This window comes from Kogia breviceps, chromosome 1, assembly GCF_026419965.1.
Source record: "Kogia breviceps isolate mKogBre1 chromosome 1, mKogBre1 haplotype 1, whole genome shotgun sequence".
Taxonomy (NCBI): Eukaryota; Metazoa; Chordata; class Mammalia; order Artiodactyla; family Physeteridae; genus Kogia; species Kogia breviceps.
The window spans coordinates 112,689,578-112,704,192 of NC_081310.1; the positions used below are offsets into that span (position 1 = coordinate 112,689,578).

Here is a 14,615-nt window from a genome sequence, read left to right on the forward strand (position 1 = left end):
AACACTGGAGTGCATGTATCTTTTCAAATTAGTTTTTTTTTTCCAGATAATGCCCAGAAGTGGGGTTGCTGGATCATATGGTAGCTCCATTTTCAATTTTTTAATGTCCCTCCATACTGTTTGCCATAGTGGCTGCACCAATTTACATTCCCACCAAACAGTGTACAAGGGTTAAAACTCTAATTTATCTAAGAAGTTCAAATGTCATTAAACAACAACAAAAAAGCATGTGCTACCTCACCTTTAAATTTAAAAAACATCAAAACAATATATATATATATATAAAATATGAAATATAGTGACATGAAAAATATGTTGACAGCAAATATCTATGGTATTGGTCACTACAGTTATACAAAAGACAACATTCCAAAATAATGTGACCACAGTTTTCCAGAACTGCATGTTATTAAAAAATTACACATTAAGTTAGTTAACTCCTTAAAATGGCTTTCTTAAAAAAATCAATTGCATTCAAGTTTAATATTCAGACTGCCAGAAATCATTCTTTCCATTTCAAAACTGTTAAGCAGAGTGAGTTCTGCTGGGTGTTATCCACCCAGCATGTTTCAGTGCCAGTGTCTACAGTTGTTTGTTTCAGAGCCTCTAATTAGCTGCCTTATCTTTTGCAACGGATTCTTCTGGTGCTAAGTTTTAATCGTCCAAATTAATTGAAATACTGTAGCAACTTCAGATTAACATTTTCAAAATTAACAATGCATAAAATAAAATCACCCATAAATCTGCTTTGTAACAGCAGACACTAATGAACTCTGCACTACATACTAGATCACATTGCTAATTTGTACTGTTCTACATAGCTAAACTTTAGGAAATAAGCTTTCCTCTGTCCAAAGGTTGGCATAAGTAGGGTACACAGAAGATCTCTAGAAGAATGAGGTCTCTGGAGCCAAACACTGCAATTAAGTCCTGGTAGTAGCCAGGTGCTGTGTGACCTTGGGCAAATTACTCACCTCTCAGAGCTTTGGTTCCCTCCACTGAACACTAACAATATCTCCCTCTTAGAGTTTGTAGCAAACAGACTCTAAGATGAACCCCAATAATCCCTGCCTCCTGGTATTCACATGCTTGTTTAATCCCCTCCCCTGAATGTGGGCAAGACCTGTGACTTGCCTCTGGCCAATAGAAAGGTGATGGGATGTCATTTCCATGATTTTGTCATATACGACTTAATTTTCTACCCTTCTAGGAGACTCCATCACCTTCTTGGCTTGTACACTTTGATGAAGCAAGCAGCCATGTTGGGGAGGCCCATGTGAGGACAGCCTCTGGCCAACAGCAAGCTAGGGATTGAACACCTCAGTTTAAGAGACCAAAAGGATCCAAATCCTGCCAAGCTGGGAATGACCTGAGCCTTCAGATAAGACATAGCCCTAGCTAACATCTTGAGTGAGGTCTTATGAGAAACCCTGAAGCAGAGGACCCAGCTAAACCTCGCCCAGACTTCTGACCCACAGAAACTGTGAAATAAAAAAAACATGCTGTTTTAAGCTTCTAAATGCATGGTAATTTGTTACACAGCAAGAAAATTAATCTAGGAGTGTTTAAGTATTAGTAATCACCACCACCACCATCACTACAGAGCACTTATTATGTGCCAAACCTTGTTGATAAATGCTTTACCTATTATCTCATTTAATCTTCACAATGACAGCAGGTGTCTGCTACTATTAACCCCCATTTTAGAGATGATAAAACAGGTTTACAGGCCCAAGATTGTACAACTAGTTAAGTGGAGGGGCAGGACACAAACCCAGATCTATGCCATTGCACAGTGCTCAGTCTAAACGGCTGTACAGGGCTGCCTCTGATGATCAACAAGTGTCCATGTAAGTGAAAGTGCCTAATACAGTTGGCCCTCCCTGTCTGCAGATGTAGAACCCACAGGTAGGGAGGGCCGACTGTACTATGCAATTTTGTGTAAGAGACTTGAGCACTCACAGATTGTGCTATCTGTGGGGGGTTCTGGAACCAATCCCCCGTGGATACCAAGGGGAGGCTGTACAGAGAAAACTAGAAAAGATTCTTCCTTCTCCTTCCTTCCCATGATTCCTTTACTGCCACAGAGGCAGGTTATGGTCTAAACTTAATGCCTCAAGGGCTGCAGTCTCTGGCTCTCCGGCACTCTCATCCTGACCCTTCCAGTAGGGAGGGAACATTTCTTCCCACCTGACTCCACAAAACATGCTGTCTTAGGTCTTCTTTCCCCAGTTCTCTAATTTGATGGACCAATCTACACTAACGTGTACGTAGGTAATAGTGGAACAAAGGATTATCTCCTTATAGAAACAAAGTACCTCTATCTAAAGGAGAATATCACATTGGTATTTTAGGTATAAAGACAGGGTTATAAGAAGATACTGTGATTCAAGAACACTTCCTTCTTGGTATCCCTGCAAACTAAAGCTGTGAGTAGGGATGAGCTTTTTGTCAAGACTCTCCAGTTCCCATTTTAGGTACATTCCTCAGGATTTACCTTGTCTGATACTAGAAAACAATCAAACAGAAGAGCCTACAAATGGAAAAAGGCCAAGGTAGAAGAGGTGGAAAACCTAGCCACAGTATGCCCAAGGAGGACAATGTCTAAAACGCATACACTATAACAGATGTACATTATAATCTGCTCAAACCAAGCTGCTCTTCTTTCCTTCCCCCATTCTTTTGTAAGCAAAGCTGTTCTTTCTTACAGAAAACAAATTTCCTGTCAACAGGCTGAGTCAGGCCCTCTCTGCATGCTAGAGGTGGACACAGAAGCCAGGTGGCTCATCACAGGTACCCTGGCTGCAGTGATGTCCTCAGAGATGAGCAGAGATCTGGGCCAGGCCAGCTGAAGACACCTTGGGATTTTTGTTAGATTTACTTGGGCAAAGGTGTCCAGTTTTCTCTGAGATTGCTAGCTGTGGGGAACTGAGAGTTGCTAGTGGCCAACTTTGCTTCCAAGTGAGATAACCTGCCTGAGGTGCCTGTTGACAGAAAATCAACAGAAAAGAAAGGAAAACTGAGACACAAGAAGAAATGGAACCTGAAATTATACTCCAATAAAGATGTTAAAAAAAAAAAAAAAAAAAAAAAAAAAAGAAATGGAACCTGATATCATTTGAGCCCCTGGATCTAACTCTGCCTGAAGCCAAACATGCTCCACTTTAGTTACCTAAGTCAGTAAATCCTCCACTCTTTTTTATTTTTTTCCCTTAAATTATAGATCTTCCTTGTATGATGGGGTCACATCCCAATAAACCCATTTTAAGTAAAAAATATTGTAAGTTGAAAACGCATTTAATACATCTAACCTACCAAACATCAGAGCTTAGCCTAGCCTACCTTACACGTACTCAGAATACTTACATTAGCCTACAGCTGGGCAAAATCATTGAACACAAAGCTTTTTTTACAATACAGGGTTGAATATCTCATGTAATTTATTAAATACTATACTGAAAGTGAAAAACAGAATGGCGGTGAATATCTTGGTTGTTTACCCAGCGATGTGTGGCTGACTGGGAGCTGCAGCTAGCTGCTTCCGCCCAGCATCTCTGAGAGCATCATGCCACATATCGCTAGCTGGGAAAGATCAAAATTCAACATTGGAAGTACGGTTTCTACCGAATGCATAACGCTTTCATACCATTATTAAAGTCGAAAAATCTTAAGTCAAACCATCTTAAGTCTGTAGTTTTGAAATGGTTTTAAGCCACTTGACAAACAAGAGCACACTGGATGATACAGAATTGAGGTCAGAATATCAAACCTAGTAATAGACTGATAACTTGATCTAAATATCTGTAGTTGTATATAAATGCACTTTTATTGATGTACTTGTTAGATACCTCGTCTCCCTGTCCTGTGCCCTTCTTTAGTCCACAATGAGTCTCCTTCATCCTGCCTACCTAGTCAACAACACCATTCATAAGTGACCACACACACTTTGGTGGTTCCTCATATACCACACGCTATTACTGTTGGACATGTTTATGTTTGTATGTCTTATCTCTCCAACAAAATTCCAAGGTCCTCAAAGACAGGGAAGCTTCCATATATTTCTAATATCTCTGCAGAAAAAAGTGAGTCTCAAAAGTTATCTGTAAAGAACAATTTAAAAAAACAGAACAAGCTTTTCTTTTCATTCAAATTAAAAATTTAAAAATCAACTTGAGTTGAATACACAAAAAGGTAAATAATTGCCAGTATGAGTCATTTTGATAGAAATTCCACAAACTCCATTCCAATGTTCTAATTAATTTGATAACCATCCTCACTATTTGTGTATAGAACGACTATAAGATTATAAACAGTTATGATACTAAGGAATACTTTATCAGTGTCTGTCCTCTTTCCTGGCATCAGGACGATATTACTTGTATCAAATATTGTTATTTGAAGCCAATACTTTTGCCTCAACTGGTTCCTCTCATTTACCTCGCTTCAGACTAGTGTTCTGGAACAAGATTACCTGATTCTCATAAGTTGCTGGCTCATAAGAAATTTGTGAAGTTTCTTTGCCTACGGAGCATTATATGGCATGTTCTTTTGCTTCTGAAATGGGATAGTATTTGACTACCAGGGCTGCAGATATAACAAAGGAAGTCCAGGCCATACCTGACCTTCCAAGTGAGGAATGATTTTTCGATGATAAATGTTAAAAGCAGCTCACCAGGTTCAAGACTTCCTTTTCAGAATATTTTTCTAAATATGTAATAAATGCATACTTTTTTTTCTAAGACATAATTACTATAGTAATAGAAATTATAAGTTAAAAGTACATAAACGATCCAGAAGTGGGTTCAGTATTTGTACTCCAAATGTTTTTTAATTTCAATAATCACATTACTGATGCCATGCTTCCCATCTAAAGGTCCCTCCCACCCCACCCCATGTACATCTTCAAATATTCACCTTCCCCTCTTTTTCCTACGCTGGAAGTAACAGAACCGTGTAAAAGACTGGGCTTGGCAAGGCATGGGCAAACCTGCTAGATGACCTGCAATAGTGACCCTTTGTGAGCTCGGAATGAGCTTTCAAAGGGAAAAATAAATCCTCCCCAAACGAAAAAAAGATGTGAGGAAAGGACTGTGATGTACGTTTCAGAAAAATATCATCATGGTAAAGGGAATTAGGAAGGCAGTCCTGAAAATAACTACAAAGGGATCAAATGCCTTAGTGCAAAACCAGACTTTTTGTCCATAGTTTAATAGAAGCTTGAGAAAATCAGCTATTTTAAAAACCGGAGCAGGCTCTCCAGCACTCGTGCACAGCTTGGATTTCTCATTTCTCTGCAATGAATCTTAATCACTAAGTTCTATTGTCCCAGTTTTCTCAAGTTCATTCTTTCAATGTGAAATGTATTTTTACAGTTTTACAATTATGCTCCTAATATTTAGATTAGGATTTATGTTTGATGAGAAATTCATTTTAGAGGTGACAGAAAAGACAGAAGTAGGTTTGACTGATTAATACGGAAATATTGTAATCTACAGATACTTTATTGCTTATTTACTATAGACAAAAGCTCACTTACTAAAACTTCACGAATATACATTTGTCTCTGTCAAAAAAAAAAAGGAAAAAAGAAAAATGTAGTTTTAGATAATAATTTTTAAAATCCTGGGTTGCTATTTTTCTCATCAATGTTTTCTATTTGAGAATTAAAAAGATAAAAGTTCTCTATTGAATAAATTGGCATTCTGTTTAAAAGCAAATCTAAAAGAAATCAACAATTCTGTTTAGATTTGGAATGAGTTTACCAATAATTTGAAATTAAAACATTAAGGAAAACTGTATCAAGTTATAATTCAATGCAAAAAACCAGCATAACAAAAATTTTATTTATATAAATGAAAACATATATAGACAACACAGCTTAAAAGCAATCTTAGCCTACATTTGCTTCTCTCTTTTCCAATTCCTTTTGCTTTTTTGCACTTATTACATAATTAGATCTTTTTATATGTTTACCAGACTATTCTCTAATTATTTTTATGACACTATGCCATACCGTAATGAATCAGAGTATAAAATAGAATATTAAAATATTTTATATGCACACTCATCTACATGCATTTATGCAATCAAGACTTTATGCCTGTATCTACTCCTTCCTTAGGCAGAATATAAACTGTGGAGGGGGGCCATGTTTTATAATTAATGACATTGCTGGTGCTTATTGTTGTATAAGATACGAAGTTAGAAATGCAAAAAAGATGTCTTGAATTCCTTTCTTCATACAGGAACAGATAGGAATGGCATTATCTACCAATCTTATCCACCTGAAAGAGAAAGTGACCATCTTTGAAGATGTCTCTTCTAAGAAACAGTGAGACATCTCCTCAGTGAACAAGAAAAAACACTGTTTCTAAGCCACATTTTTTCTCTTCGTAATCAAGAGTTTAAAAATGAACACATGCGATGCAAGAGATCTCATAAAGAACTCTGTTCACTTACTATTCAAGGTTATCACAAATCACATGAGTAACGTAAGATCAGAAGGAAAATGAGGTACCTAAACATTTCCCATCTACTCCATCTAATCTTTAGGTAGTGCAACACAGAACAACAGCGTGAATTTTTTAAAAGCTAGTGACTGTGGACTTAAATACGAGATGCTATGAGTTCCACAAATATGAGATAAGTTTACAATAGTCTAAAACCACAGGGTTGATTAAAAGAACACATATGTTAGTATATAGATTTGCCACATGCAAACTAAAATAAATCTTGTATCTCTTCTACTCAGACAGAAGAGAACTTTTAAAGCTCAGTATTAAAATTTAATTGGTAACTTTGACCCTGGGTTCCACTTTAGGTGAAATATATTACACCAGTGCTCAGATTTTCTTGAGATTTATGATCTCATGTTCTTGAAAAAGGCCTAGCACCTCCGTGTTCCTGAAATAATTGATCTGTCTCTTACAAGTGTTATTTTCCTGAAACCAACATCTGTCTCAGGAAGAAAAGTACAAACTGATGAAAATACCCTGCTATATTTAAAAAATCGAAAAGAGCTAACAGAATTTGCATCTAACACATTACTATTACTATATTTATAAAAGCAGTCAAGATCATAAATTGATAAATTTCTTAGCACATAATAGAAGACAAGAAAAAGTCAACTAAACTTCAAAGCCATTTAAAAATATTATCTATAAAGATTAACTACAATTATTAATAAAAGGTAAAAGTTTTAAATATGCAAATAAGACACAATGTAAACCTCACATCTTTCGTGGTTTGAATTGAACTCCACAATATTTGCTTTTAACCTTGGGAGTTTTTCTTTCTTTGTTTCTTTATTGCAATCACAAACACTACTAACTTCACCAAAAAACTATCAACCACCACTGTTGATTGTGTGTCTCTTCTTAAAGATAAGCAAAATATCATGGAAGCCATCAGGTAAGTGGGGAACAACAGCAAATCTGAAAATGACTGTGATAATGTAACTTCTAGTTTCACCTAGAATTCAACATAAAATTCTGAGTTTCTTTGCAAAGAAATAATTGGAAAACACTTTTGATTCTCCTACACATGACAAAACGTCCAATATTTAACATGCTCTACCACAAAGTAATTATTATAATAATTGCCACCTCTTAGCATTTACTACATACTTGGCACTATTATAAGTACTTTTCATGTATTAACTCATGTAATGCTCAAAACAACTTTGTAAGGTACCTACTATTATTAATCTCCTTTTACAAATGAGGAAACTACAGAGAGGAAGCAAATTGCCAAAGGTCAACAGCAAGTAAACAGCTAAGTTGGGTCCTCAGCCTAGGCAATGTGGCTTAGAGCCATGCTTCCCACCATTGGACTATTCCATATTTCTTGAGTTTACTGGTTCACTTTATCAGCAGGAGGAATTTAAAAAGCAAGAGAGCCAGTGCATGCAGAAGAAGTATATAGCCATTCATTAATTCATTTAACAAATATTTATTAAGCACCAACTGAAACCATATGCAAGCCCCTGTGTCCTTGTCCTTTGAAGTAAAAGGCTTTTGCTTTAATTTCCCAGGCCTCCCTTGAGTCTCAAAAGGCTGGCTCAAGAGTTAATGATTGGGAAATGTGAAGATGATGGAGAAACAAAGAATAGCTGTTGGGCTGGGGAACTGGTAACAATTTAGACTATAAATCCACCACATGGCAGAATCACAGAACTCACAATTCCCTGAAAGATACAGAAAAAGTCCTGACACACATTCCTAAGTTGTTTTTACAGGGAGCAGACACCCTCCAGATGAAGACTGCTGATCACAAAAATGTACACCCTAGACTGGTTGAAACCAGAAGGCTGATGATGCTTGAAATTTCACCCTGATGCCAACCAATCCAAGAATTGTGCAGGAGCTGATCACACACCTTGTAGTTCCCTCCCTCACACTGCCTTCAATACCCCTTCCCTGAAAGTCTTTTGAGCATGAGCTGCCCATTCTCCTCCCTTGGCTCCCTGCAATAAATGCTGTACTTTCCTTCACCACAACCTGCTGTCAGTAGATTGGCTTTACTGTCCAAGGATGAGTGGACCTAAGCTTGGTTCAGTAACACTATTACCCAAAGAACTATGCATTAAGTCCCTTTCCAGAACAAAAGGTCTATGGAGAAGATATGTAATTTACTTTGGACATGGCTCTGAAATTTAGACCTGGTGAAGTGGTTACATCTGACCTCCTAAATTCTTTAATCACTTTTTTTCTACAAGCCACTCTAAGTGAGGCCCTGGGAAGTAGTCAGTGTGTTAACACTTGGAAAAGACAACTAAAATAGCTAAAAGAGAAAAGATTAAAGGACCTTTCATAGTAAAAACACTGATAGCAAATAATGCTCCTTGGAAGCAGTCTGTCCATGCTTAGGAGGTCTCAGTTTAGTTGATCCCTTGTTTAAATATCCTGGAGTGAAACTTCTCCCACACAACTGTGAAAATGTTAACAATAGTTATATCAGGATCAACTCAGAGTAAGACAGTCATCAAGCTAGGGTTAACTTTGAGCAAAAAAGCTTTGCAACTTGCCAACAGAAAGTAATAATCAGAAATAAACAGAAAGAAGCAAAGGTAAAAAAGACAACCAACTCTAAATACATAATTCAAGCCTAACATCAAAAGACACTCTACAGGGAGAAATGATTATTACATTAGGATCTACAACAGGCAAGATCATCAACTATTTGTTTTCTTTTCAAAAGTATGGAAAAATGAGAAAACACATATGTATTTACTATACCTAATGGAAAGCTATGTGTGTGTGTGTGTGTGTGTGTGTGTGTGTGTGTATATATATATATATATATATATATATATATAGCTATGTATATTATATATAATACATATTTTTTCCCCAAACATAACATATGGCACTACTTCTTTTGTATTTGTAAGTTTATTCTTCATGAAGTTCTAAAAACTTTGGACAAATATAAATACCAGAAGAGTTATACCTATAGAAAGCCATCACCTTTAGGATAAAGGAAGATAAACTATTTTATTATTGGTCCACTTTGCCATATTTATAATCCGTAAATTCATTATACCTGCCTTTAAATAATCTAAGGGCTCCTAAAAATTCTGGATATAATGTACATATTTAAAAGTCAAATGTGTTCCTACTGACACACTGTATATATAGAAATGCATTTCCTTGGGGGAAAACAGATTAAATGAAAATGCCCATAGAAGAAAGAGGAAATATCTTAAAATAATATTTATAAAGTTTAGGTAATTTTCAGAAACAGAAATACTATAACTCATATAAAATAAAGGAAAATATTATGTTCACAGACATACACTCCTACTAAATAGAACAGAAGAAGTCACTTTTAAATATTATTGTAGAGTTTTCTGCAAAGGGTATCATCTTGGGAAAGTCAGAACCAATAAAAAAGTAAACCAGAACCCCTAATTTTTTTAATGGCCTTAATTTTGTTCTGTACTTAAAAGATTTAAACTGATCTCAGGACACAAGTGAGGCAATTTCTAGCCAGAGGCAACAAAGCTCCCATAAATCTTTTCAAACAGCTCATAAACTGGCATGGCTACCAGGGGTGTGGTTTCAGTGAAAAGCTATAATGCTTTGAAAGCTAAACTTTAGAACTAGGTGAACACTGTTTACAATGAGAAAACAAAACACATAATCCAGATAATTTTCCAGCAAGACTACTCTATATTTCATGTTCTACTTGATTTATTATTAAGTTCATATATTTGTAATCCTTTAGCCATGAATATCTTTTACTCACAATAATATGACCACATACACAACAAATCTTTGGTAATTAAACTATGGAAGGCATTGCTTAATGGATGAAAATAATTATATGAAAATAATGACAGGGTCAACCTCATGATATTAAACAGGAAACAACTGAACGCTCTCTGCAGACAAAGAATTGGTCTCTGGAGAGGACACTTGTTCACAAAGTCCTTAAACTCATTCTTGTATTATAAAATAATATAGATATAGGATAAAGAAAAGTATTTTCCCAAATGGGGAGGGTACCAAAGTTGTTTGGTTAAGACCTCCCCCCACCCCCTCAGAACATGCTGATTTTTTAAGTGCTGGTTGATTTTTTCCAGGTTTGGGAGGGAGCAGGGAAAGGGTGTTGGATATGTTAGCATTAACCAGGCACCCTGAGGCTGTTCAGTAAGCAAATAACCAGCTCAACTGCTGACTGCCGAAAGACTGTGGTACTGATGGTTACTCATCACATGACCCTGTCCTAGGTAAATGATTTACACAGTAGATGGTCGCCTCCTGGTCACACATCATATACCAAACTGCGAGGAACAGAGGCCGACAATCTGTCTGACTTTCTACAGCAATTCCCACATACTTTCATAATCACTTAACTGAAAAAATGATTATAGATGTTTAATCACACACCTGGATCCACCTGTCTGGGGGTTCTTCGGAGTCCATTGGTCCGTTTCTGTACAGAAAGGTAAAACAAAGAACAACAAAGATTTCATGTTATCAAATTGTATTATTCTGTGACACTTTGGAAGTCCAATGAATGTTGCACTTTTTCCATTTAAAACTACGACATTTAAAATAGATAACGAACAAGGACCTATTGTATAGCACAGGGAACTCTGCTTAATACTCAGTAATGACTTGCATGGGAAAAGAATATAAAAAAGAGTGGATATGTGTATATGTATAACTGATTCACTTTGCTGTACAGCAGAAACTAACACAACATTGTAAATCAACTACACTCCAAAAAAAATTTTTTTTAAGTATGACTAAATTTGATCAAAACACATAGTTCCAAGGTTTCTTTTTATAATTTTTGTTTCTCTAATAAGTCTTCCACTTGAACAACACTGCATTCGATAAATCATTGATATAACACTATGGGAAAGAAATATCTTTTCATTCACCATCTCTGGGGATTATGACTCATTTTTTAAAATCATAATGACTATAGGAATTATGAAAACAAAGCCCAGGTAGCCATTTTTGCTTAGAAAATGCTCGCAACAAAGAGTTTTGATCTCCTAAACTCTAACGCAGCTATTTTTGAGGCCTGACAGACCAGGGACTGGAGAAAGTATACAACCTCCAAACAAAGATCTCAAGCTCTGATTTTAGCAAACACTTAAATGAGAATGGTGTTTTAATTACGGATCAGTGATATCTAAATATTTTAAGAAACAAAACAGCCATGCAGCTTGTGAACCATGAAAGTAAATTCTTATTATAGAAATGGAATCCATAAGAAAAATTGTGCGTTACAAAAATTATAGATAAGATGCAAAAAAAAAGAGGTTTTAAATCTTTGAAAATGCCTGTTTACACATTCGATTTCACAAGCATTAAATTCATTCCTACCTAATAACTATGGCAATCTGACTAATTAATAAGAACTTGATTTTCACTTTTTGTTATATAACTGGATGAAATGCTCAGTCTATAACTACCATATAATTCAGATATTCACAAAAGCAATTTTCTTTCTACACGTGTTGGGGTTTGTGCCTGTGTGTGAAGACTTGGTTTCATTCAGAGCATACTTGGCTTTGCCAAGCACACATTAGCCATGGGTTTTTCTTAGGGGTCTTCCTGTTGTTTTTATTCATAAGTTAAATGGGCCTCAAAGCAGATGTCAGGGTTCTCAGGTAAAAGCAAATTGGAGAATTATTAAAATATAAATTTTGTTTTTAACCTAACTACTTTTAAAATGGATTTGTGAAGGCCTAATATGATCATTAAATCAGCATTGAAGCTATACTGAACAAGGTGGATGGCTATACTGAAAAAAAAAAAAAAAAACCCTAGTATAAAGAGAGCGTTGTGAGTGAGGAGAAGAAAATATCACACTAGGCTTCTTAACAGTCAAGCACAAAATAGGGAAGCATGATGAGCTATAGGTTCATATCCAATAACTTGGAAGAAAACTGCTTTCAAAAAAAATCTTTTCTGTCTAAAATTTTTGGAGCTCTCTACATAAATGACAATATTTTCAACAGGAAAATATATAATGATAGATGTCTTGTGGCTATTTACCTCCTGCATTTTCCTCCACATTCTTAATGTACAACAGAAGCTGTTTTTCTACTACTCTAACTCCTCGTACTATCAAAGTGCTTGGAAGGCAAGAAATAATTCAAACTTTGGGTCTTATTCTTACTAGCCCTAAACTAGTACTATTTAAAAACTATTAACTTAGAAAGTGAAAAAGAGTATTTCCGTTCAAGAGCAACTCTATATGACCCTGAAATTAGGATTAAAATAGGGAACATGGTACAATTATTAAGAGTATGGATTCCATAATCTGACTGCATAAATTCAAATTCAGACCCTCCCTGTCACTTGACACCTGTTTGATTGGGAGCAAATTAGTTAAAGTCTCTATGCCGGTTTTTTCATCTATAAAATGGGGATAATAATAGCACCCATTTCATAGCATTTGTGGTGAGAGTTAAATGAGTTAATTTATGTTAAATGCTTGGAACAGTTCCTGACACATAGTGAGGATTATTAAGTGATAGCTTATTATTATTATTGATATCATTGTCATTATTATTCATTTCATGATATTTTGAATGTTTAAACTCAGGTCAATGATAAACTTTGCTACTAAAGTATTACCCTACTATTTATGTTTTAGGTTTTTTCTCCTGGAAGTCATTGCAAATCAGTGACCCTGAAAACAAACTTTTCTACAGGAAGAGTAGGCAGTGGAACAAACTATGATCTGGTGCATTTTAAAAAAGAGAGAAGCTACTTAGACCAAGTACATTGGAGAGCTTGAGATTTATTATACTTTAAAAGCACCTAAAAATTATCTTATATTGTAAAAAATTTGGAAATGTTTAGCAGAACATATTTAAACAATTTAAAGTGCAAATTTCAACTGTCATTCTATCATATCTCATCCAACATACTCCTCTCCCCCACCTATATTCTCAAAAGCCTGGGATAAAGCTGGACAAGACGCTGTCCCTAGCAGGGAGAGGAGGGCACATCCAGTTACCACCCCTGGGAGCTCTCAGTTACAGCCCCATGAGATAGGACAATCAGTCTTCAGCACATTCTCAACTTCTTTGATCTACCCAGAAGTAGGGGATGGGCGGGTGGGGACAACCAACCAACCTGATTTTATTTCTTGCTTCATTACCTATTACCTTGTCTTTCTCTAAAAGAAATGCCTTTATCGTCCAAGAATCTCTATTTTTGCCTCTTTTAGGAGAAAACTAATTCTCTCTGTTGATTTTACCAACACAACGAGCAAGGTTTCATTTGCTATATGAAACTGGCTTTGGTTCCTCTACCTATTTTAAAAGCAGAAAAACCTACGTTAAGGAATAGATTTTAAGTAGATATATGTTAAATAGATATGTGATGATAACCTTGCTTCCTGGAGCTAGAAGTGGCTTCTGAAGGTCCACTCCAGAATGGGAGGCAAGATGAACATCCCAGGTTAGGGAGGCCCAGGGCGATCCTGTGGCTATTGAGAACTGACCTACCATGAGAATGAAGTGTGAAATTAAAAATTCACAATCATGGCCATTGAAAGGGGAACAGAAGAAGACTACGAATTGGTACACGGAGAAAAAGAAGACCTCCAAGAGAGGGGGGGAAAAAATCACAGAGCTTACAGAAGGTCTTCATTGGTACTTCTGGGAAGACTCCTAAACATCATATAAGCATCTGCCTCAGAGAGTGAATATACCTTCCACAAAGTCTTGGTGGGGAGGTATGGAGTGAAAGTTGTTTCTTAACATTCTTTTGCTGTACTTCTTCCTTATGCTAAGCTAAAGTTTCCAAATAGGTTGGCCAGTATAAGATTTTACTATAATTATCCATCCAAAGTAGAGATTATTAGCAGAATCACACATTAAATAAAAATTACACTTTGTATAATCAAAAGTTAAGCAAGTCACAGAAGCAAGTCACTAAAATACTGATGATGCATTTAAAAAAAATCAATGTGAAAATTAATTCCTTTCAAAATAGGCTTATGTGTAATTTTTAAGAGTATAAAATGCCTGGAGAGAATTATTTTGTATCAGTGTGAAAATTATTAACCACTTCTTATTAGCACACTTTCTGTCTGTAAATAATGCCCATTTCTCATTGCTTAAATAAAATCAAGTGAAA

The 14,615-nt window shown here is 35.9% G+C and overlaps 1 protein-coding gene across 2 annotated transcripts in view; it reads right to left on the minus strand.

Moving 5' to 3' along the window:
• The window catches only part of VAV3 (vav guanine nucleotide exchange factor 3), a 412,985-nt gene that overhangs the window by 120,081 nt on the left and 278,289 nt on the right, over nt 1-14,615 (minus strand). For both annotated transcript variants that reach the window (XM_067041064.1, XM_067041068.1), the window contains one exon: nt 10,893-10,938. In XM_067041064.1, coding sequence (XP_066897165.1) covers nt 10,893-10,938 — 46 coding nt within the window. The remainder of the gene's footprint in view (nt 1-10,892; nt 10,939-14,615) is intronic.